Here is a 25,586-nt window from a genome sequence, read left to right as displayed (position 1 = left end):
GTTTCCACAGTCTTGCTTGCGTACTTCTGACCTCCAAAAACTCCAACAAGAATAGGATAATCGCACACGTGTGTCCAATTTTTTTCTAAATCTCTGCAATATTGCGATTTGGGAGCGGCGGCGTGATGCATGAATAGCAAAGAAGCGGGAGGGAATTTTAATTAGTGCAATCGGATGGTGCATGGATCGAATGTAAAAATCACAAGAGAGAGAGAAAAAGACGTGGTGGAGGCCGAGGGGCAAGAAGGGTGCGGGGAATTAAAAAGGCGGCACTGGCGCCGTCGCCCACCGCTATCGTCATCGTCTTCTCTGCTCCTACGGCTCCGTGGCAACGACCTGGGAGAAAGAGAGCCCCAGGATGGCGAGAAATAAAAGGGTTTTCGCGGCAAGTAAGTAGGGATTAAGCACATACAAAGCACACACTCGCGCCGCGCCGCGCCGCGCCGCGCTGTGCTGCGCGTATATACCCCGGTATTGCACGTCACGGCTTGTTGATTTCGTAAATTATACACGGCCATCAATTTTAACGGCCGGCGAAACGCGCCGTTGTATTTCGGTGGGCGTTCTACCACATCAATCATATCCGCGCGGTAAATACCTCCTTTCGGTGTGCGTCAGAAAATTTGTATTTTTATTGGCTATTATCGTGTCTCATCGCAATGGTAGCCGGGATAACAATGTTCGCTCCTCTCTTCCCCGTCGTCGTCTTCGTCGTCCGTCGTCGTCGTCGCTTGCTCGGCGAAACTGGGGCGCCGAGTCAAGTCATGTCGCGATCCGCATCCGCTAAACGAACGCATCCGCTAAGAACCGATCCTCGATCCGATTTATCCTTTATTTAGCATGACGCGAACGGTACGTTGTTCTCTCTTCGCGATAAAATTTAATATTCTCCATGTACTTCCTCATTCCTTAGAACTTTGAAACTATTCACGTTCGAACATTATACTTTGATGTTATTGAATACTTTATTAAATTGCACCGACTTCTCATTGACTAGGTGCGCAAATCCAAGTATAATAAATGATTGTAATATGCACCACCAGTGCACACTAGTGTGTGCAATTTGTTATAAATCTGCACGTACATGAAAGTACTTATTACGCATTTGAATTTTGGAGTGTGCTTTCTTTTCTCTCATGTTAGTAATCATAATCGAAACTGCACAGTTGCAGAAGGAAACATCGGCCAACTTGACACCCGAGTGCGAATATGTAAGTGAAAGTTTCAAGATAGGGTAATAAATTTAAATATTCCTACGTTACTCGGCTGCATCGAACGTGTAACACGGGTATCATCGGCGAAGCAGACGTTCCTTTTCGCCGAGCAGAAGAAAATGCAAATTGCACGAGGGACGATCGTTCCGAATCGAGCGGAGTCGCGTCGATTTTTGCCGGTGCTCCTCGACGAAAGTACCACAGTCTCGAGAGAATTCGACGGAATTCTCATATATTCCGACTATCCCCTCTTCTTGGAATTAAATTAATGTTGTATTTGTGGCCCAATTTTAAGGGCAAATAATTTTATAATTTTTTCTCATTTTATATAATTCTACATAATTTCGATTAGTTAACCCTAAAAAAGCCTTTCCTAATCGAGATTAGTCTACAAAAGGTCATTGATGCAAATTACCCAATATGATTTTTTACACGTTTAAATGAAGCAACTGTGGATTTAGCAAGTATATAACTCTCACGGCTCGACAGTAACATAAATATTGCAGGTTGCGAGTTGAGCACTTACTGCACTTACAGGCGTATTCATAGCCATTTTTTAAAGAATAACAATTTGCTAATAATACGCGTATTAGCATTTGTATATGCACAAAGGTGACTTCATATTCTCTCTTCTAAAGGACTTGATCATACTTCTCGGATGTGTGTGTGTGTGTGTGTGTGTGATTGCTAGAATTTTGAAAATGTACTATCTACTGTGTGCATTATACGAAAAGCACAATTTTGTTAAAATATCTAAAATATAGCTATCAGGTAGGTCAGAAAATGCTTCGCTTTTTAAGCTTAAAATTGTATACCATGTCTACATGTTTTTAAAATTTGGCAATTATATACCATTTGATGAAGTTTCAGTTTTAAAAATCTGTTTTCTGAATATGGTATAATGATTTGTAACGGAGTAATAGAATGCTTCTTTTATTTTTTATCGTTAGCAACGTAGCAACAAAAAATCAGCAACATTTTTAAAAAACAATTTTGTAGAGAAAACTTTCAAGCTTTTACAACAGGTAGTCGAATATTTTTGCAGATTTTTTTGATATGTGACCTGCTCACAAAATGAAAAAAAAATTTTCTATTTTTCTCAACTGATAGTTTTTATTGTAAAAATTACCTAACCCATAGAAATTCAAGAAATTTAGTAACCTTTCGAAAGTAGAAATTCCGAACTTTAAACCCTTTTTTTTAAATTTACATTTCGTTCAATTTTATCAAAAATATACAATTTTAAGCTAAAAAAACAAAGCTACTTTTTGACTAACCTAATAGATAAAATCTAAAAATAATTTTATTGGACCATCAAAGTATTTGTATAGAAAGCTCAAGCATGATGAGCTGCAAAAAATATGATACTCTATTAATCAGCTTGAGCGTCTAAAATAATTATTTTGATATTCCAACAATATTTATTTTCAGATCTGTATCATATAATTAAATTTTTAGATACCCTTCGGCAAAACCATTCTTTTCGTGTAAAAAACAACCACATATCTATGTAAATTGGAGATCGATCGGTTCTCTTGGAAAAAGAATCGCTTGACTCTCCTTTCGTGGGGGTCGAGCAACGGTTTCCACGAAGAAGAAGAGGAAAGACGGGAGAGAACGAGCGATCTGTTTTCACTTTTGTGTTTTCCGGCCACCCGGAGGGTTCCCGAGGGAGCGAGTTGAAGCCGACTGTCTCAGGGGATCCTTGACGAGAGAATCGCGACGAGAAAGAGAGAGAAAAAACGTATGTACCGTGCGCTCGCGCTCGAGTATCCGGGCGGTTAGATCGCACGCGAAATACAAAAGGAGCCAATTATAATGACAATGCACCTTCTTCAGCTAGGCCGCCGCCAGGCCTGGGAAAGAAATTCGCCACGTCCGTTTTGCCAGCGGCGCGCTAACTACGGCACTGCCGTCACGCGCCATTGTACCGTAATCGCTCTCGAATACGGACATCGTAGATACTTGGATACGTACGAGTACGTACGTATGGGTATACGTGTGTGCGCGTCCGTTTGACACGAGTAGAAATTCATAGGACATACGCGACACGAATTTTTTTTCTTCTTTATATTTATGCGCTTCGCTGCTCTGTACGGTCGAAATGGATTCCGGACGTTTCGCGCGGTCGCCGGAACGATCTCGCTGAATTCTAGCGACTTTGGATCGAATGAAGAACATAAGGAATAAAAAGTATACATGAATTACAACATACACGAGTAGTTCGTCACGTTAGGTTGTAAGAATTGCAATTAACCGATTGCCGCAAGGCTGATAACCTATCACGCGATAGATAAAATTAAATAAATGGATATTAAATAAGACGGATGATAAAAATTATTATCAGTTAATTTGATATAAACTTCATAAATCTAATAACTTATAAGAGACATAAAAAAAATGAAATTTTACAAACTGCGTTGCACGAGTCGGTAATCTCTAAATTGATTTGTGTAAATTGATCGTATACTTGTCTTCTTAATTTTCATCCACAAATTAATCGGTATCATTTATTTCATACAGTGTAGATAATATTTTTAAGAAAGCAAAGAGCGAGAATAAATGAAACTGTGTGCTGGTTACAATTGTGAAGAAGAAAATGACGCTTATATTCATTGTCAAAGAGAGAAACGATTAGATTGGAGAATCGCGCGTTATCAAAAGATCGTCATCGAACGGCTATCCGCGCATTCACGCCGGAGGATGAGAGAATAAATCCCGAAATAAAGGACCATTGTGTCGGTGGGAAAAGCGTCTTCCGCCCTTCTGACTCCAAGACTAGGCTTGGACTTCTAATTCGTCGTGAATGGGCAGAGGGTGAAACGTGAGACGGAAACGGGTGCAAGTGCACTGTGGACTGGTGCCTCTGGTACAAACGGTGTTTAAAAAAAACGAAGAGAAAGAGTGACAGAGAAAGGGAGGGAGAGGAGAGGGAGAGAGAGGAAGAAAAAGAGAGAGAAGGAGAAGGGAGAGGAGAAAGAACGAGAAGCCGGAACCAGTTAAGGGAACAAGTTGCGCCCAACTCCCTTTGCGCAAACCGGCTTCACCCTTCTGCATGCAACACCACCTTCCACGCTTTTTCAATAACACGTGCATTTTCCGATGCGCGACCATAAAGTTCCTTATCGGAAATGCAGTTGCAGTCAATATCGGTAACACTCAGGTTTATTATCTATGATTTTTGTCGAATAGCTTCAAGGCTCGAGTAAACTTGAGATCACGTCATTTGTACATTTTCGAGAAAGGCTCCTATCGTGTTGCAGCGATCTTGCGAGCGAGTTAAGCGTCCGTTATTTGGAACATTGTAAAAAGCGTAAATAGGAGTCGTTTTGCAGTTTTAAATTTTTCCGGACAAGTGGATTATACGGTACATACCTTTGATGCGCTTCCGGGATAATGTCGTCGATCACAACGTAGATCATCGCACCGGCCGCGAAGGCAAGTGCATAAGGTAGCGCAGGTGCAGCGAGCGTCACTCCGGCTGCACCGAGGACACCGGCGATAGGCTCTACCATCCCCGAGAGCTGTCCATACCAGAAGCTCTTCATCGTGCTAATCCCGGCGGCTTGAAGGGGCAAGGCCACCGCTAATCCTTCAGGGAAGTTTTGTATCCCGATCCCGATCGCGAGATTTCTGTAACAAAATTCAGAATATCGAACGCTACTTTTAATTTGCGTATATTTACATGAATTTATTATGAATTAAAAATGTAAGGTCTCGCTTTAAAATTTTTTTTTAAAGAAAAACTTGATCCTAATTGATATTCACAAATCCAATAGATTTGAATATTTATGCGCCATACGTTAACAAAAAGTTATTTATGAATTTTTCAAATTTTTTTTTTACAATTTTACGTAAGTTTTAGTTACATAATCTTATTCTTCAAATTTTGTCCTTCATAATAAAAAAAGAAATCATTATTTTAAACGAAGGGTACATTCATTTAAAGTGCACCCGCGATTACTAGCTAAAAAAATTTCGGAACAAATTAAGTTCAATAATATCAGTAATAAATTTTCTATATAACTCATTTTTTCTATGGTGATAAACGATTCTTTCACGCGATCGCATTCCAGTACATAAGTATCGTGACATTTCTGTGCCAGTCGTATCAAGATCTCCCGATCTTGCACCGAGCGCAAGAAGCATCCGTTTGCGAATTCCGTAAGGTTGTGCACCGATGAACTGCAACGGCGGTATGCAAAAATAGGGGCCGTTCCACCGCCACCAGATTAGGGAAAGAGCGAAGAAAAGAGACAAGAAGGGAGAAAAAGAGAAAAGGACTCAACACGATAAGAACGAAACCAAAGGAGACAAGGTGGCTCCGCGCTAGAGTCAACTTGCGCGTATACACACACAGGCACACAATCTTTCTCTATCTCTCTTTCTCTCATTCTTCGATGTGGCAGTGAGTTCTTGAAACTGGTCGACGGCTTCGACATTCTCCAGATTTTTCCATCTCTGCGATTGGAGCGAAGCGAGCTTGGAGAGCCGCGAGGCTTCCTCTAGATTCAGCCGTATATACCGCTCGCTCTTTCATGCCTACCGAAGAACGGCTAAGCTTACTCGACCAGAATCGCCGCTCATAAATAAGATGTCAATGAACGACAAAGCCTCGAGTTTCGCTTCCAGTTACGCGGACTGCAATGCCCGGCAACAGGTAAAATTATTGGCAGAATAATCATAAGTAAATTGACGTAATACGTAATAAGTATCCTTGACATTAATTGTTTGTTGCAATATCCATTCGTTACGGATCATTCAGGTTTCCATATATTTACATTTATATATATTATATATATACATAAAGTGATAGAAGTTAAACATGTTAATTTTTAGATTAGATATAAATCAGGACGTACGAATAAAGTCTGATTATTACATAATTAAGATATAATCTTACATAATTTTTCAAATGAAATTGATGTAGAATAAAGTACGAGGCATAGAAAACAATTTGTACGATATTCGCAAAAATAATCACGCATTAGTGACGTGATCGATATAGAGAAGAGATAGAACGTTAGCTTGGTTGCAAGCTCGCGAGACCTCTTTCCTCGACCTCCGTTCATCTCTGTCTCTCTTTTCCGCGACCTCGCGGACCACCGAGCGTGAACTATGGTACAAGTAATAGCATGGTAGAATCACGTCGAAGAATGAGGGAGAAAGGCCAGGCAGCGAGAGCGAGTGAGCAAACGGACGAGCAAACGAGCAGGATGGAACGAAGGAGGAAAGGAACGGCGGGAGAGAGACGTAACAGGTGAATGAACGACGGGATCGCGTACACAATCTAACACGGCGCACAAGCCAAAGGGATATCTCACATATTGCACACCGCTGCCGCGGAATTCTCCTTAACTTCGGAATATCATCTCTCTCCGACCGTTCTCGTCCCCGCGTTCTGCCAATCCCGCGACGAATCCTTCCATTCACTACTCCGAGCGAGTCGAGGTTAAACTTTGCAAGCTCGAGAGGAAACCTCGCGAACGAATTAACGTCTGGAATAACCTGATTTCCATGGGATGTACTATAAAATGAGTTATTTATTTATTTATGTTGAGTTACGCAGAATGAAAATATTTCGAGTAAAAATGCGAGTCATTTAAAAAATAATTTCTTAAGTATTTGCAGTTCCTATATAACTTACATAACAGTAGAGTAAAAATTAATTAAAGTACAAAGATCAATCCTCGTGACTTTTGCGAAGTAAAGTTTACTTGCTTCTCGACGGTTAATATTTCTTCGAAAGCAATTACGAATTAATTATAATGCAGCTCTGCGAGAGTACGTCATCGTAATCTATCTCTTTTTCTTTCTTTCCTTCTATCGGTAGAACTTCAATTCTCAGGATCGACGTAATGGTATTCCTATAAAAGTAGAACCGTGGTGTCTCGCAAGAATCCTATGATCTCGGAGGTGAATTAAAGACGGGGAACGACCGAGAGAGACTCGTTTGGTTAGCGAGATGATCCAATTCTAAGGTCCATAAGAAGTGAGAAAACGGTACTGGACTTCACAGAGGAGACTAACTATTCGAATGAATGACTCGACCAAACCGGACAGAGCCACATGCGCGCGAAGCGACCGAAACGAAGAAAAACCCTTCGGTTCTGGTACGTGGAACGAGGTAACGAAGATCTTCCGCGATCTAGCTCCCGTAATTCGATATTCATGAGCGCCGGACTTTACGAGGCGAACGCTGCAACGAACAAGCCGTTCAGGGGCTTCAGACTCATTCGTTGTTAGTAATCATATTTCACGACTTGACAAACAGCATTTTGCGAGTACCTCTCTTTCGATGCTATTCAGAGAGAGAGAGAGAGAGAGAGAGAGAGAGATCAAAATCTTAAATAGATAAATTAATAATTAAGATATAAATATTCAAAAACAATTATTTCACGATTTTCGCAAATCTCGGTAATTTCTCTTTACTCTTAAGATATAGTTACATTTCACAATTATTTTTATTTAAAGTTTAAAAATTAATTGGTATTTTACAAGTTTTACAGCAGTATTATTTGAAAATTTCTACGAAGAGCAAAATACTCAAATAATAAGATAAAAAAACCTTATACTATGTATACCTTTCCATTATAACCATATAAAAATTATGTCATTAGTCGCAAAAAAATCAATATACCCGTAGAAATGTCTAGTTACTGTTATTTCAGTATTTTCGCAAATCCTGATAATTTTTATCTCGTTTTCAAAGTAGTTGCGTTTTTGCTTCATAATTATTTCTACTCAGAGTGCAAGTCAAAAGTTAATTAGGCATTCTAAAAATTTTACAAACATATAGAGATATATAATACATTATTCGAAAGTAAGATTATCCTGTCCAGAGCAAAACATCTATATACCGAAATAATATAATAAAAGTCTATACCCTCCCCCATTCCTTTACAATTTCACCATTCCATTGCAAAATCGTATGAAAATGTTGCCGTTAATGTCGCGAAAAATCAGCGCGTCCGCGTCGTCCGCAAAAATGTGATTAGACATAATCACCACGTGAACGCAAGCGAATCAATCCGAGGTGGAAAAAGCTGATGCTCGAGCGATTCTGACGCGATACAGAAGGCTCTTCCGCGATCCGACTCGGTGAATCGTCGAGCCGCAAACAACCGGGATTTACAGGGAACAATAGATCAGTTGGCGAGTTGGCAGCAGAACGACGACGGGTTTGGTAGAGAGACGGTCAACGGTAGAGGCGGCACAGGTGAATGAATGACGTGATCCGCGCATGGGATCATCCAGTATAAGGTGGGTTTCTCTCTACCCGCGGGCCCTCTTCGCGCGGACACGCATGATTCTCGGCGAGAGAGGTATGTCATGCCGCGGCATGTCGCGCGTTATTTCATGGGACGACGGCATCATCGTCGCCGCATTCCTACGGCGTCGAGGTATATAAGTGGTTGTACAGTTAACCCGTCGGGTCCGGCTGTTCGCCAGTTGCACCGGGGGAGGTCTTCCCCCCCCCCCCCCCCCCTCCTCTCCCCGTCTTATATTCGCGGTACGCGTATACGGATATGTACGTGTGTGCACGAGTATCGTCGTTCTCTCTCCTTGCGGCGCGAAAGCGACTGCAGGTCTCCCTCTTGGCGGGTGCCCCACTACCATCGCGGGCCCTCGAACGCGCACTACCACCGTCGCGGTGGTTCGGGTGCCGCGGCTTCTTTTCCTTCCTGAGTTCTTTCTGCTTTCCACGGTCGGGGCCCCTGACTACTCCCGGCTCCGTCTACCGTGTTCGCCAGACGGCTAGGGCGACGGTGAATTGTTTCGAGATCGAGGGAACGGTCGTCGTTCATACCTTGATACTGTTGCGCTTTATATTGTAATCTTCTTATTGTTGTAGATATAAATATATTTGACAGATAAATAAAAATTAAAGACAAAAATGCAATATTAACCACTAATTCACGATGGTACGCAAAACATCGAAATTGAGGCGCACAGTGTTTTTTATTTATATTCTCTTGGAGAGGATCTCTCTGATAACAAAACAAATATATTCTTGATTTCATTTTATCGTAGCCCCTTATGCAGCATAAATATAAAACAATATTAAAATCATTTTTATTCTCTTTCTTCAGATTAAATAAAATTAATTTTTATTATCAAGAAACAAAGTAACATATATGAATTTTAATTAGAAGTAAAAATATTCCTTTTTTAACAATAAATATAATTATTCTCATATATGTATACCACGCGATTCTACTTTATAATAAATCGAAGAGTAATAGTATTAGATATGGAATTTTTTTCTATGTGTGAGTGTGTAATTAAAGACTCACTCAAGAAAAATTATCAGTATTACACACGCAAGTAGAATAGTCTTAAAATTGTTTCTATGTTGAAGAAAGCTTCTATATACCAGGGTCAATAATACCGTGAAAGACTAGGCAGATGTCATTTATAACATTGTATACTTATTATATTATAATTTTATGTTTTCGCGGAGGGAAATGTCATATATAGCAGCGAAACCTCGTTCTCAGTTTGTTATATGCCTATACTTTATTCTGGCCTTTGGTCTTACATCTTGTTTACCGTTTTAGACACTTATTTTCTGTAACAAGTCTTACATTAAAGAGTCTTCAAAGTAAGTTCTGTGCGACTTGCCGAGAGCAAGGTACGCACAACATATTAATTAGCGCCGACCTTTCTCTGACGCTAATCGTATTACCGTAACATTTACGCGTGGCTAATCTACCTATTAGCGAAGCTATCATTCTTTCATGCGGGCGCGAAGAGCACAGAACGCGGCTGCACGCTAACTCTCGCGGCGGCCGCAAAAGATTAAATTCGAGTACGAGAGGCAGCAGCCGAGATCGAGCAGGACGGTGGGCGAAAGAAGACGACGGAGAGAAGTCGGGTAGATAACCTTAGGAACGGGGCGGCTGAGAACTCTCTCGTAGAGAGCGGAGGATACCGAGGAATGTTTCGCGCGAGGAATGCTCAGGATCCGGGAGAAAGTACTGGCGAATTGGCGAATAAGTTGACACGCGCGTAAATCCATGGCGAATTTTCAGGAAGGAATATTTCTAGCGAGAAACCCGCCGGCTCCTTTCGTATAACCGTCTTAATTGAGGTTTCACGCCGTGCCGACGAATAGACGACGCTACGATGAATAATGTATTCAGGTCGAAAATAGGACGGAACTGAGGAGGGTAAGCTTTTAAAAGAAAATCGCTTAATTTAGATTAGAACGACGTGGAAAAGTGTAAACTTTTGCCTCCTCAAATTGCTTCAACTTTCTTCGTGTCTAACACGTCAAAAGTTTTTTTTTTTTTATTTTCTCGTATTTCTTTTTTGCTATCAATTTAAAAACTGACATAAACTGCCGTAAACAATAGTTTATAAAATCTTTCAGAGTTATACAATATAAATTTCCTGAGTTGATGTTGACATAAATAGATTCTGTAACAAATTGAGAAAATACATCAATGTTCTATTCATAACGGTTTTAACATAGAATTACAGTATAAATTTTCGATTAAAACCTTGCGCGGCATGTAAAATCGTGGAACCTGATATTTATTACTTTGATAAAGAAATTAACAACACACGCGGATGGCTATCGCGGTTATGTCGATGTGTGTCGACGAGATGTTTAGAAAAGCCATTAGCTCAGTGTCTCCTTTTCTTTGCTTGTGCGTAGATTAGAAAGTATTTATCATGTTTAGTGATCCGCTTGAATCTTGTTATGTAAGATATGTGACGATGTAAGAAAGAGGATATAGCAGCAACGGCGGCTGCTCATTCATAACATTTTTTTCATAATAATTCAAACGATTCGCTACGCTTGAATTTACACGGAAATTAACTCCGAAATTTATTCTAACGGCGCAAGTGAAGGAAAATGTGCGACGAGTGCGTTTGTCGCTACAACATGGAGCAGTATTGCGTTTATATGTAGGTACAAATAGGATTTTTTTCAAAATATACAGTTACCACGCAGCATTGCCTCACGAATAATTCAAAAAACTGAATGATAAAAATTGTAGATCCTGTTCTCCGTTATTCGTCGGTTCAAATTATAAAGCGGTAATCGAGAAATGTTTCGCCGAGCATACGACACTGGCGTCGTGCCGTCTCGTGTCGAAAACCGCGGATTTCTCCTAGTAGAAAAAAAGAGATCTGACTGGGCCGGTCATCTCTGCCGCGAAAAAAAGCTGCGCGCGTGTGAGTTTGAGCACACGCACGCACGCACGACTGAACACGTGCCACGTTTTCGCACCGTTACCTACGCATATCTAAAATCCAGGCCAACTATACGAACAGCCGAGACATAGGTGGTTCTCCGAGGGAAAAAAAAAAATGCGAAAATGTCTGAAATCATTGCCGACCATTTCTTCATGAAATGAAAAAAAAAGCGAGGAAGAAACGGGACTTGAAAAATGAATGTTATCATCGCGAATTAAAGCTCGATAGGATACAAGCGGATTCGACTGCAAAGTCAAATAATTCGATTGTTAAGTGCCGCTGTTAGTTCTGATGATCGAATAATAAATTAGAGATCAAGTCAGACACTGCGACAGTACATAATAGATCATGTTGACTGAGGAGTATGTTGGTGTGTACCAACATGGCGGTCGCTGTAACTCCATCGGACGCACCGTGGACGCCATGTTGAATTCCATAAAGCCGTGGTTGTCCTTACGTGGCAACACCTATCCGCTCCTCGCTTCTGCCGCAGAATGAGGAACGTCAGAAGCTAATACTGCGTGAAAACGTAGTTTGTAAAAACCGACTATCAAAGTAATTATTTATTGTTCAATCCATTATTATGTTAGGTAGAGATCAGTTCACACGACGTAGTTCTCTTTTAATAACGAATAGTTTAAAATTTTATATTAATTTTAAATATTAATTGAACGTGAAAGTAAAAGTTTTGAGAATAGAAATCAATTTACCAACCTAAAATTATTTATTTAATTACACTTAAAAAATATTCGAATTAACGTCATAAAAAAAGAAATTCTCTGAATTAACTCATTATTACAGTCGTTTTTTTAACAAATTTAGTGTAATAATAAAATATAAAAAAATTATTAATTTTGATGATTGTTCGAGTAAATCATGCTTATAAAAATTAATTGACAGTTACCATCGCGCGTGACTTAGAAAATAAAAATTTGAATAAAATAACAAACAAGGCATCTCGATATTTCTCTATCTCAATATTTATTTCTTCGACTTGATTCGCAACAATGTTGCCCGTTAGACACGAGTTAGTCGATTCAAATGCTTATATCGAATAAAAATTAAAAGTAAATAATAATATATCAAAGTAAAATTTTTGAGAATAAGAACTTATAAACTAAAATTATATATTACAATTATTAAATTTAAGAAATCTTCTTTGCCAGAAATATTAACTCATTATTACATATAGTGTCTCACTTTTTAGTTGAGAACTCATATAATAATGCTAAGAAGTCCAAAAAAATTACTAATTTTGATGATCGTATAAATAAATCGTGTGTACGAAGATTAATTGACGGTTTTCGCATCATGATTTAGAAAATAAAAATTAGAGCTCGAATAAAACGGCGGATAATATAATAAGGCACATAATGCATCTCGATATTGCTCCATCTCAATATTTATTTCTTCGATTCGCAACAATGTTGCCCGTCGGGCACGAGTCGATCGGTTAAAATGCCATGACGAGGCTTTCCCCGCCGCGACGAGGCACGGCTCGGTTAAAGGAGCGTGTTCGATGAGAAGCAGAAGGAAGTCGAGGAACAGGACGAGGCGGGATGGTTCGGTTTTGAGGGAGGCGCAAGGATGTTCGCGCAGAGAGATTCGGCCGCGCGTGCGAGAAAGAGAGGAAGATGCATGTCTATCGCGTGCACGAGCGTGCGTGCACATACGTATGTGCACGCGCGCGTAAGCGAGCGAGACGGAGTATCGGGGAGCGGGAAGGGGGTGGGGCGCAGAGGAAAAGAAAGAAAGGGAAAGATCTGCGAATTCGCGTGTGCGCCCCGTGCGGGAGACATAGAGAGAGGAATCTGAAAAAGAAAGAAAAAAGGACAAGTGGGATAGAGGGAGAGAGGGGGGGGGAGGGCGAGAGAGCAGAGGCAAAATCTTCGTTTGTGGTACATGTGTGTCATACGTACACGTGTGTATTAAAACGAGAGAGAGAGAGAGAGAGAGAGAGAGAGAGACAGGAGAGAAACGAGATGAAACGTCCGAGCGCGTGTGGTACGGAGCAGTGTGTCTGTGCGAGAGAACAGAAGAGAGAGTGAGAGAGAGAGAGAGAGAGAGAGAGAGAGAGAGAGAGAGAGAGAGAGAGCTCGGGAGAGGGGGCGGAGGAAGACACAGAAAGAAAGAGAGAGAAAGGGAGAGGGAGACCAAGGGACGAGAGAACGCGAGGGGAAGGGCGAGAGGGGCAGGAAGGAATGCATGGGAACGAGGCGCAAGAGCGGGCCGACCGCGATTTGCCCGTCCCGCATTCCACCAACGCCAAGGCGAGCTCTCCGGCTCTTTCAGCTCCGTGAGTCCCGAGGGGGGCCAGAGGGTGGGGGGGAAGGGGAGGGAGAGCGAGAGAGGGCCACCGGCCACGGACTAACACCATAAAACCATAAGACCGTAAGATCAACCCCGACGCCGACGCCGCCGCTGTAGTATCCATCTCGGTCTCGCGTCGCGATCGCAGTGATTACGCACCCCTCTATACATAGGGATGTTCCTCCTCCTCCTCCTCCTCCTACGCTTTCCACAACCAGCGATAACTCTACCGCAACTTTACTGCGATTTCTTTCACCCGTAATTTCCATGCGATTCTCAAAAGTGACATATTTAAGTTTTATTGTTTTGCATCTCGTTTTCTCTCTTCGTCGGTCGATGATCGTTAGAACTTCGAAGTTGCCAATACGAGAAAAGTTATTCCCTATAGGATCTTCGCGAGCGCAGATTGTAGTGTACACTCAGAGATACATTTGAAAGCTGTGCGGATAAGGATACTAAGTACCACTAACGATCGTGACATTTTTCGATTACTCATCTGCGAAATGCGTCCCGCGTGATTTAGCGCTTTATTATCGCGCGCTTCTCTATCATTCTCGACCGAGTAATACACCGTCAGCGTTCGCAACCGGAATCAATTAGCTCGCATTAGACCGATCGTGCCTAATCGGAAAGAGAAAGAGAGCGAGGGTGCGAGTGAGAGAGAGAGAGAGAGAGAGAGAGAGAGAGAGAGAGGGAGAGAGAAGGAGAGGTAATCCGAGTTCCTCGCGTATCGCGGTATGCGGCGAACAAGATTAATCGCCGGCGAGCAGCAACTACGGGTAAGGTAAGGTAAAGCAGGTGTCTCGGGCAATGCAACAGAGCTACGATGCCTACACTTCGCATTAGGAACTTAGATGTCTCCGTGACGGAAAGGAGAAACAAGAAGATCAAGGGAGAGCGGACGAGAGAGAGAGAGAGAGAGAGAGGTGGGGAGGGGAGAAAGAAAAAGAGAGACAGCAGAGACCGCGGGCCGCAGGTCTCGGTTAAGTCCCCGCAGACGATCGTGAGGTCGTCGTCGAGGGACATAACGGATCCGGCTGTTCGTCTGTTCCGAGTAAGGTACGCGGCGCGCATGCGTAATGCCGCCGCATTCCAGGCATTGCGAAGTCGCTGCACCACGTCGCGCCGTGCCGGTGCATCGGCCCGCGATGAAGAGAGCGGACGAGTGAGCGAGCGAGGAAGAAGCGGGACGGCGAGACCAAGGCGGTGAACGTGAGGAGTGCATCGCGCGTCCGACCGATCGGCTGTCAGACGCTCGCCTAGGAGATGCGCTCGACATACCGCCGTCGTCGGCACGGCGCGGCTCTCCTTGCCGAAAAGAAGGAAATCAGTATATAGGAATGTAACTCGATGCAGCTCGCGAGACTCCGCTAATCGTTCAAGGTTAACGTAACGATCACCGGTAGACTCCTTCGCAAGATGTTCTTTAAACGTTACTACCGAAACTTGAGGACGTATTAGGTGTATAGTCTCTGCGAAAAGTGATTGGAATTTATACTTTCTGTGATATAAATGTTAGGAAACAGATCAACAAGATCAATATATTTAACAATGCAATTTTACAGTTTAAATAAAAACTTTTTCATTTTATCTCAATTATTGTTTAAAAACATCTTTACTTTTTATTGAAATATTTTTTATCTAAATTCTAAATCGTTATCAAAATTTTTCAAATTTTTATATTACTTTCAAATATTAATAATATAGAAAAATTTATAATTTTTTAATTTTATTATAAAAACGTGTAATGCATCCTTATTCAATATTTACTTAATTTTTGCTATTTCTTTTTTTAAACAGAAAGACGAGGGTCAAACTTTGTCACTTTTTAACCCTTTAGCGAATTACAAAGAAAATATTACATTGGCCCGATAAAGAGAGAGAGAGAGCCACAATAATTTCAATTAATTTTGTATAAGCAAAATAAACAAATAAAAAAAGAATCATATTGAAGTTTATGGACACAATCCTTTAAGAGCCTTAAATTGTGTAGGATTATTTTCATGTTTATTCTCGATAATGAGATTTTGAAGATAATAGAGTTTGCTCTTTAAATTTTAGTAAAGCAAATTTGAATTCCAATTAAATAAAGAACAGAGAGTCTGTGTCATTTATAAAGCGCGAAATCTGTTTAATGTGTAATATCAATAATATACATATTTCATTCTCGTTAAATTTAAGATGCGATGGAATCATTTGTGCAATATATTAATGTGTGTGAGAGAGATAGCGTGTCGTAAATTTAATTTTCACCCTAATTAATTTTTACAACGATATTAAATTTTACAGATCCTTAATAATTTTTATGTTTAAGTTAAGCTGAATAGAATATATACACGTACCTTGATTTCAAAGCATTAGGACTATAGTACACTTGACTAATTGTAAGAAACGCGAAAGGCTAAGAATAAGTTGCTGCGCAAGTATATACTTTACGAATCAACGATTGCTAAATTAACGTATGCTAATCTGTGTGTTGGTGCGTGTATAGCACGGTAAGTGACATAATTGTTGAGAAATCTCCGGAGCGATAGAGTGCAGCAGGTGCCACAAGGCCGATATAAATTCTAAAAAGTCAGGGATTTAACAGTTCATGCTGTTGTACAAACTACTGGAAGAGAAAACAGGGAGAAGAAGAAGACGGAGCAAAAGAGGAAGGAGTGAAGGAAAAGATATTGGCAGGGTGACGAAGAGAAGGGTGACGAGAGGGGGGACGCACGAGCGCGAAATACGAGACGAAAGAAGTATCGGCGTGGAATGTCACTAAGCTTAGAGAACGTCTCGCGAGTCCAGTTCTCAGAAACGTTCGGCTCGCGAACGGCCGTGCCTGAATGATTATGAAGTACACCAGCGAAACGGGAAGAGATGCTTATCGGCGTAATCGCGCTTCGTGGAATAATGAGGCAATCGGGGGAATCCGTGAAAGGCGAGATCACGGTAATCGCGAACGCGGCCTATCGAACGCGGGTCCTTAAGGCCCAGAAGTCCCGTCACTCGGTCGTCAGATCGTTCAAGAATTCCCCAGGAGTTTCGATAAGGGGATTGCGTCTTTAAATTGCAAGAGCAACGTGTCAACATATTTTAGGCCTTCACGTTTCGGTAAATTCCTTTTCGTTCCTGAAGAAAAAAGAAATGTGATGGCAGATGTACCAATTTGGAATACCTTTACGAATGTAAGGACTGAGACTCGGACGTATAAGATATTGGTTTTTTCAAAATTCTTTATAATTAACATAATTAATGAAATTTGAAATTAGATTAGTTACTCTTTTATTAAAATCGAGAAAAACTATTCTTCGTACTTGACATAAAGACTGAGAGACTGAGACAGGTTTTTTTTTTTTTTAAATACACGTAAACATATATCTTGGCAGATATCATAAAATGCATGCAGTGAACGAGTATATTAATGAGCATTAATATAATTCTTATCAACATTATCGACATCGCTAACTACTTTTTTGTCTTACTTTATACCTTTGCACATGTTAAGCTTCGATCGCGATTACGAAGTGCAGCATATTTTTATGTTAAAATGCCAAGAAGTGAGAAACTATTATATAATTTTCATCTGCGTTGTTTGTTACGAAAAATAATACTATTTTTATATAAAAACCGTTACGTGCGTCATGTAAATAAACGACGTTGCGTGCGATTTTATCGATAATCCAACATGGCAACGGTAGATGTAAAAGAATCGACTGCGCATTACCTGATTTTAACATTCTGTACTCTATATTAGTTATGTATATATAAACATGACTATCCCATAAAACCGCATGGATCAATGAGCATGTTATATAACAAAGTCAATAGCAACTTTAGGCTGCACGTTCATTGGTCCAGGCGGTCTTACGCTATGCTTGTGCATTTTATGGTTATAGTTCTATGGGTCATCACGCATACAATGACATAAGCTGCGATCATAGCATAAGGCCGCTGAATTAATGAACATTTTATGTAAATCAAAATGCTTTTTTACATCGGATGGTCAATGGTCCAGCGACTCTTTATTATGTTCCTGCTGCTTATGTCATTCTATATATAACAGACTTAAGAGCGAGAGCATAGAGTTTTGTATAATACATAATGCATAAGATATAAAAAAATCAACCAAAAAATTCCATTTCGTGGAAAGGAAAAACATAACTTTGATTAGTTTAATTTCTCAGGCATTACGCAAGATTCTGTGCTCCTAACTTTTCAACTCAATATTTTAGAGTGAGCGATATATGTTTCAAATAACCTCACTACTAAACCGAGACTGACAACTTTATAGAAATGCGCAGTCTATTTTTATCCCGTCTACGCAACAAATTCGGAAGCGATGTTTCGGCGGTAAAGGAGGAAATGTACGAAGCGATTCTCTCTCCCATAATTTACATGTCGACGAGCACGAGATCGGGAACGAGTATTCAAGGAACTGGTCTGTCTCTTGCCGTGAAAATTGCCGACAACAGAAATTACTCCGACACGCACGGGCCCCTCCGTGCTCTCTGCAACACGACACGACGGGCCTGTATTGCTCCTAACTGCTACGCGCACGTGTATCCACAAGTGCGGCGTGCCTATATAGGTAAGCGGGAAGTGCTATATCGTGCTTGACTTCCGTCGCTATTAGTGCGTCAGAATTAGTTTTCCGTGTGAGATAAACGCCGCCGGGTACGGAGTATCCACGACGATTAAAGATATGGAGAAAACGAGCCCATCGAGTTTTACAAGGACCGTAAATACAGAAACCGAGCCGCATCGCAGACGACAGAACATTGGAGAACGTCCGCTGACAGTTGAGAGTTATTGATTTAGTCATGGGGAAAGATTTGTTAAAACAATTAAAATTATGAAAATCTACAGCTGTAATATACGAACAGGCTGTTCTCTCTATGTTAAAATAAGCTGTACACTTAAATAAAGTTAGCCATTATAGGTAATCGTATTTGTTTGTAAGAGCGTAATACATTTATGACATTTGTTAATATAGTAAAGATAACTTCCTGTGAAAATTAATTCAATATGTAAGATAAAATTTTTTAGCAAAATACGCTACCTAAGATGGCGCGTACTTTTTGCTGCTATATGTATAATGAAGAAAACTTGTTAGCAATTTTCATTGTAGCAAAGAATTAGCTGAATTAGCATACTGATAATTGGTTGCAAACATAATTTTTTTGTTGAACCATCTAATTTTCTTAGTTATAGATGTTAAACTCGCTCAGCAAGCTACAGCTTTGTTGAAGTACTAATCTTTTTTTACCGTAGTTTAATGTCAATTATATTGTTGATAAAACGCAAATAATGTTGCAATATAATATCAAAAGAGATACTTAAACGTTTTATATTAGATATCTCGATAATTATACTTCTTGAAAGTTAGAGATAATTCTTGAAAATGAAATTGAGTCTATTTAAAATTAAATGTAAACGACAGAATTTTATTACTTAATTACAATACATTAGTAGTTCAACGTCTCTTTCTCTCATGTCTTGTTGTTCACAATAATTAGCAGCACGATATTCTTGTTAAAGAAAAGTCGATCGAAAAGTCTATCATCAATATTTAATGTGGTAAGAAAGGGCACTCTATTTATACCTGGCGACATGACATCGGAAAGTTAAACGCCACTCTCGCAATCCGATGACACAAATTAAGAAACCCGGGGCGTCGTTGAAGATAAACATAGCAATATCGAAAAAATCAAAAGCTCTTTATCTCGATCTTTACGGCGTATCTCAGACTGGACGTGCACAGAACATCGAGAAGAAACGAGAACAGAATGAAGATAAAGGAGAGAGGAAGAACGATGAGGGAGGTAGATTTTGGGGGAGGGAGGGAGGGGAAGGTAGAAAGAAGAGCCAATACAAGCGAAGATGTAAAAAGAGAGGAATAAGGATGGGAAGATACTAGAAAGAGAAAGAGGCAGAAAAGAAGAAAGAAGAACCGGCGGTGAGCGCCGGTCGACCGGTATATAATAAGGCAGCCGGGAGAGGATAGCACTGAAATGAGATGGTTTCGTCGGCAGCTTTGTCCGGCGCCATGTTTAACATAGCACCACCTCATCTACGTGGCGCAGCGACTCGGGGGACCCCGCGGTTCCTCCGTTTTTACACATGTTCTCTCTTTCTTTCTCTCTCTCTCCTTCTCTTTCTATCCTCGTCGTTCTCTGACCTCCTCCTTGTTCAGAAGCAGCTCCGCGAAAAAGAACGAATAGAAGGACGACGGAGGAGAAGTACGGGAAGGAGAAGGAAGGGCCAGTGTGTATACAAATCAGATTCTCGCGCCCTTTGTGAGATCGTACTCCGCCTACGGTGATTCGAAACGCTGTCCGCGTTTACGGCGCGTCGTAAATAAATTTCGAAGAACGCGTTCCTGGACCCCAAGGTACGCCCGCGACTATGATAAAGGATTGCTGCTTATCGTGTAGCAGCAGGGATGTTACCCGTCACCGAATCATCCACGACCGAATTAAAGCATATTAAATATACCAACTAGACGTTAATTCTACATTGGAAAGAAAAGCATTTGGAATTTGTAATTGTAATTGCACGAAAAGATTTATAATTAGGAGGCATTTCTGTTATCATTGCTGTACAATGTTAAGAATAATAATTAATTATATTTATAGTTTTACCAAAAAATATATAGGTATAACATCGAAAATGATAATACATTATAATACAATTATAATTACAACTATTTTTTTCTTTTCAGTGTAACGCATATATAATTATGCCACGTATGAAATATATTAAATAAAAAGACGATATTTTTTCTTCTTTTGTATATGCTGACTCATAAACGTGTCTTTTATATTGAATATAATTGTTTATATGCTCATTTCGTCTAACAGTATAAATTAACTTTTACCTCGACTACAGCAAGAAGTCATTTGTATATACAATACTATGAGATTCTAAATTGTGGGTAAAAGAAACTTTGAACCTTCCTCTATCAATTGTCGCAAGACAAATATTTACTTGCATTCTGTACTTCAAATAGGACGCTTTAAAACTTATTGTTAGATATAAGAATTAATTTATTTGTTGTCTTCTTCTAGTTCTAAAGATTAAAAAAAAGTTATAGAGTAAATTAAATCGAAGTTGAAGTTAATCTACATTGGTAGAAATGGGCATAAGACGAAATTTTGATAAGAAATTGTACGGCAATTGCATTTCGTACAGCCATATACCTTAACCTTGTGTTATTTGCAAAAAAAAAAAATGTAAAATGGATAATTCGGCCTACGCGATAAAAATTCGATAACTTTTTAAAAAGTGGGGTTAGAGGAAGAAATGAATGATAGAGCCACATTCTCGTAAGTAGTGAGTCAGTACTGGATCTCCTTGAGCGATTTGCAACGGACGCAAATCTGCTTCGGCCTTTCCATCTACCTACTATAACGCTTTTCTTTCTCTCTCTTTCTTTTCTTCAATTTCTTATTCTATCTCTCCGTCAGTCGTTCATCGACGGCGATCGTTGCCGCCGCGGCAACAGAAACTGCGAAACGTTTCATTCATGATTCTTTTTAGAGCGGCAGCGTACCGGAACTTATTGCCACCTCCGCTACCGCAGGAGTTATGTTTCCTTGGAAAGGACGCGACGCGAACGTAGGTCGGTTGCTGATCAATCAGCCAAGCCTGTCGCCCAAGTTGCGCAAAAATTTCATTTCCATGACGATGACGTCTCGACGGCGTTCTCCTTAACCGGGACGCCGTGACAACGATCTCCTTCGAGCCTTTTTTTATCTTGCCTATTGCGGATATTGCAAATCGATAGCGCGATTTATGAACGGGAAACTCGAGTTTAGTCATAGGATTGCGATGCTTATGTAACGGATACGCTAGAAGATTACCGCAGTAATTTATCTAAAAAGTAAAAGAATCAATGACATCTTTTTTTTTTATTGTTTCCGTTTTTCAATCCACCGCCATTTCGCTATTAACAATGTATATCAATGTATATGCAACTTAAAAACGTTTGAAAATGATTAACTCTTCAAGGACGGCATCGTCTTATCATCATTAAAAAACAATTTCTTTCATGATTTTACTTAAAAATCAATAAATAAAGAAATATTAAATTCTAATGTTCAATGCTACATACATTTCTATCTTAAGTGTAACTAATTTGCACAAATTCAAATTTATTCTAAATTTATCCTGAATTTAATTTTAAAGAGAACATTGCAAATACACTCACTCCTATAGAGGATTGAATAATTTCGAAACAAAATTCAACACAAGTACAAAAAATCATACAATTAAGATAACAGAATAATTATTAATCTTGCGGGACTCATTGACGAGAGAAGATTGGCCTTCTCTCCAATAACCAATTCGGGAGCACCTCTCGCTCCAAAATTAGAAACTCGCATCTCTTCAAACGCCCTTTTTAGTTACTCATACAAGGTCCATCGTTAAAAGCAAGCGCAGCTAGCCGGGGACGCCCTGTACATATACAGCAAATTCTGCGATGCGGACCTGCAGCGCAGCTGAAAATATATGCAGGACCAAGGGGGTTAATCGCAATCGTCGTGAGAATGGTATGTCGTTCGTTACGAACTGGTCGAGACAGAAAAGGGCATGGGCTAGGGTCGCCCAAGGCTGAACGATTTTTCCAAACGAGCATCGAGAGCATGTCCCTCTCTCTCTCTCTCTCTCTCTCTCTCTCCCTCTCTCTCTCGTCCCTTTCTCTTTCTTTCTCTCTCTTTCTTTCGCAGCATGGTCGAAACAGGACCAACTACTACTCGGTAGCTCGGTAGCGCCAAAAGCGTTACAAAGCGCCGTTGCGTGCCGCGTTGTCAGAATTTCTCTCTTATTAGGACTTGCCAATAACGGGCGCACGCACACCGTGGGAAGTTTCACTTCCGAAATGCATGTCGGCTACCGCCTTACGCGGTTCACTACCGTCGCTTTTCGACCGCTTTTAAAGTGACGGCGCTAATTACTTGCCGAGAGCGACGCGAAAGTTCCCAGGTCGGGTTGCAATCATCGTGAAAATTCCGTACGTTCTCGTTGTGGTATTAATTGCCCGGTTTCTCATTGACATTTTAACCGTCGTCGCCGAGAACGCTCTTATCATCATTAGCATCGGAAATAGGTGACGTTGCTCAATTTTGCGTTATATCGTCAGCGGAACAGTAATTCCGTTCATAATCGAGCGTTGTTTGCAACTTCTGGTTGCGATAACTAAATGACGTTTTTGCATTTTCATTTGCAATTAGTGTTACGTATCATGAGCGGTTATACGTATTACAATATGCTAACAGAATACGCGGAAAAAATTTTACAATTTCATGACATACATTAAAAGTAAGAATTAATAAGTATTCTTTCTTTTAAGATTTTTCCTTTATTAGGCCGGTTTTTATTTCTGTGTTAGATTGCACTTTCTTATTTTTGCTAAACATCAAACCTATATCTATATCATTTTAAGTACATTTAATTCAGTTATAAAAAAGAGACTGTATAATCAATGATATTATCTCGTAGTCTTTCTAATATAATATAACGTATAGAATAATCTAGTGGTTTCCTTGTCAAAATAGAAGTATTACAAAAATAATTATGTTAAATACAAATAAAAATAACATAATTTATCAGTCAATCATAAAGCATAAGCGTCAATCATTATCTATTTTAACCAATTCTTTAATAGACCACTTGTAAGTGAAGCACAGCGAGAGGAGGACAACGCGCATCATTATTTACTGTCTATTTGCCTCTATTGACTGCTTGCTTATCGCTATTGTGTAGTTTTATCATTTGTTTATTACGGAAGATTAACAAAAACGTATTGCCTGCTTTCCTTCTGTATCTTATTTACAACACGAGTTAATCATTCGCTTCAAATAAAGAATACAGTGTGTGTATGTGTGCGCCTAAGCAACAAAGAAGTTTCTCAAGCATTGATTTTTGCGTTTGTAAATTTGCTACACGTCTCTCAAGTTTCCGATTTTCTCGTCAACGTTCTATACGAGATAAATCAGCGTTTGATTCTCGATGTAAAATAACACGGGGAAAGGTTGTTCAGTTAACGTCGGCCGTTGTGTAAGAACGATATATGTATAAGCGCGATGTGTCACGTATCCGTTCGCGCGAATCACGTAACGACCGTAAATAAGTCGTCAGAAACAGCGAATACCCATGTATAGAAGACGCTAGGCGAATTGCACGGCGGGTTCATGCGTCAAACGACAATGATCCGGAGACCGGGCGGATCAGAAATGAACGCTTCACGTTGCACGTGCACAGCCACGTGCACGCGCATTCGCTTGATACGGTGATAAGCTTCGGTCTCTTACTTAATATCGCATTAAGATCTTTCGTTAGATTAATCTTGCGCGATTGTAGCTTCATTAGGAAGAACGTAAAGCCGCTTAAGGTGCGGCGCTTTTATAAACGTCACGTTACATGATGAAGATGTTGTTAAGAACACGCTGAATATGTATATGTTGGATATATATATATAATTCTTTGGTTCGTAATTTTTCATTTATCATGTCGAATCCGACAAAAGGATTCCGCACTAATTATATGAACAATTAAGTCGGTGAAACAAGTTTATTTTCACATACAATGTATTGTAGTTTATAAAGGTAAACACAAAAGATGTTATAGACATAAAACTCAATACTGGATAGTTTTTAAACTATAATAGTGTATTAAAGGTGTCTTCTTTTCTATAGAATAATAGACCACAGCACAAAAATTATCTTTTATTCCTTATTAAGCCTTATGTTTATGACGTATTTTGTGAGTTCATTATATTATTAATTACATCATATGTAAAAATTAACTTATTTCATCAGGATCAAATTTTCCATATAGTAGACTCTTTAATTATAAATCAAAATTAAACCGACGGGAATAAATTAATTAATAGAAATAATCCTATTTTTAATCAAAGCGGATCTTAATGCTAAATAATATTAAATGCACATTTTTGCATATATAATATTTTAGTTTTATAAACTACGCGTTGATAAGATTTGTTGGACTCGAAATGCAATCGCATAAACTAAAACTGAAATTAATACCTCAAAATAAATTAATCGTCCATTTTAATAGTGAAGCTAATATAAGATTTTATAAAACGGAAATATTATAATCGTAAATAAATTTTAATGAGTATACATTAGCTAGATGCAAATGACATTCAATGGAACAAATGTTCGTAACTGATCTTAATAACTGCACTTGAATCAATCACAAGATTGTCAATCAAATATCAAGTATAAAAGTAATTTTAAAATGTATTTCTTACATTAAAGTTTATTAATTCAAAATATTCACAAAAGGGATACTTCGTAAAACCTTGATAATCCGACCTAATGTGAATCAACCTAAATCGGGTAAAATAAAGGTTGCATTTCATTTTATAAAAACATATTTTAAATAGACATTAATTAGATTTTTAAATTCTATACAATCAACCTTTTTTTTTTCCAAAATCTTATAATCAAATAAAACATAACAATTCTTTCATACATTAGATATGTACCGAAGAATTAAACTTGAGAGAGAAGGAGGAAGGGAGGAAAAGAGGAAGAGGAAGAAAGCACTCGATAGCAAATAATCGAGGGGATCGGATAATACGAAGTTAGTTATTCTGGGTTCTACTGTAATTAACAAAAGAGATCTCTATAAACCTCGCTCTCTGGAAATTTTCCCTCGAGAAGATTCCGTAAAAAGTCGCACGCGACGTGGGACGTGGGTTATCGCGACGTACACGGTGAAATTCTCGAAAAGCAACCGCGACTCGAGGGAAGAAAGCAAGTTCGAAGACATCGGCCGGAGGACGGAGAGTCGGAGTGAGCTGACGCGGGGTAAGGAGAGCGAAGAGCAGCGCGAAAG

General features: G+C 39.7%; 1 protein-coding gene across 1 annotated transcript in view; it reads right to left on the bottom strand.

Annotated features, from left to right (window-relative positions):
* Positions 1-25,586, bottom strand: part of Zip48C (Zinc/iron regulated transporter-related protein 48C) — a 41,875-nt gene that overhangs the window by 265 nt on the left and 16,024 nt on the right. The window contains exon 5 of the mRNA XM_018545346.1: positions 4,590-4,847. Within this exon, the coding sequence (XP_018400848.1) occupies positions 4,590-4,847 (258 nt within the window). The remainder of the gene's footprint in view (positions 1-4,589; positions 4,848-25,586) is intronic.

This window comes from Cyphomyrmex costatus, unplaced genomic scaffold (genome assembly GCF_001594065.2).
Source record: "Cyphomyrmex costatus isolate MS0001 unplaced genomic scaffold, Ccosl1.0 scaffold498, whole genome shotgun sequence".
NCBI classification, from domain to species: domain Eukaryota; kingdom Metazoa; phylum Arthropoda; class Insecta; order Hymenoptera; family Formicidae; genus Cyphomyrmex; species Cyphomyrmex costatus.
This window is presented reverse-complemented; position numbering and strand designations above follow the sequence as displayed.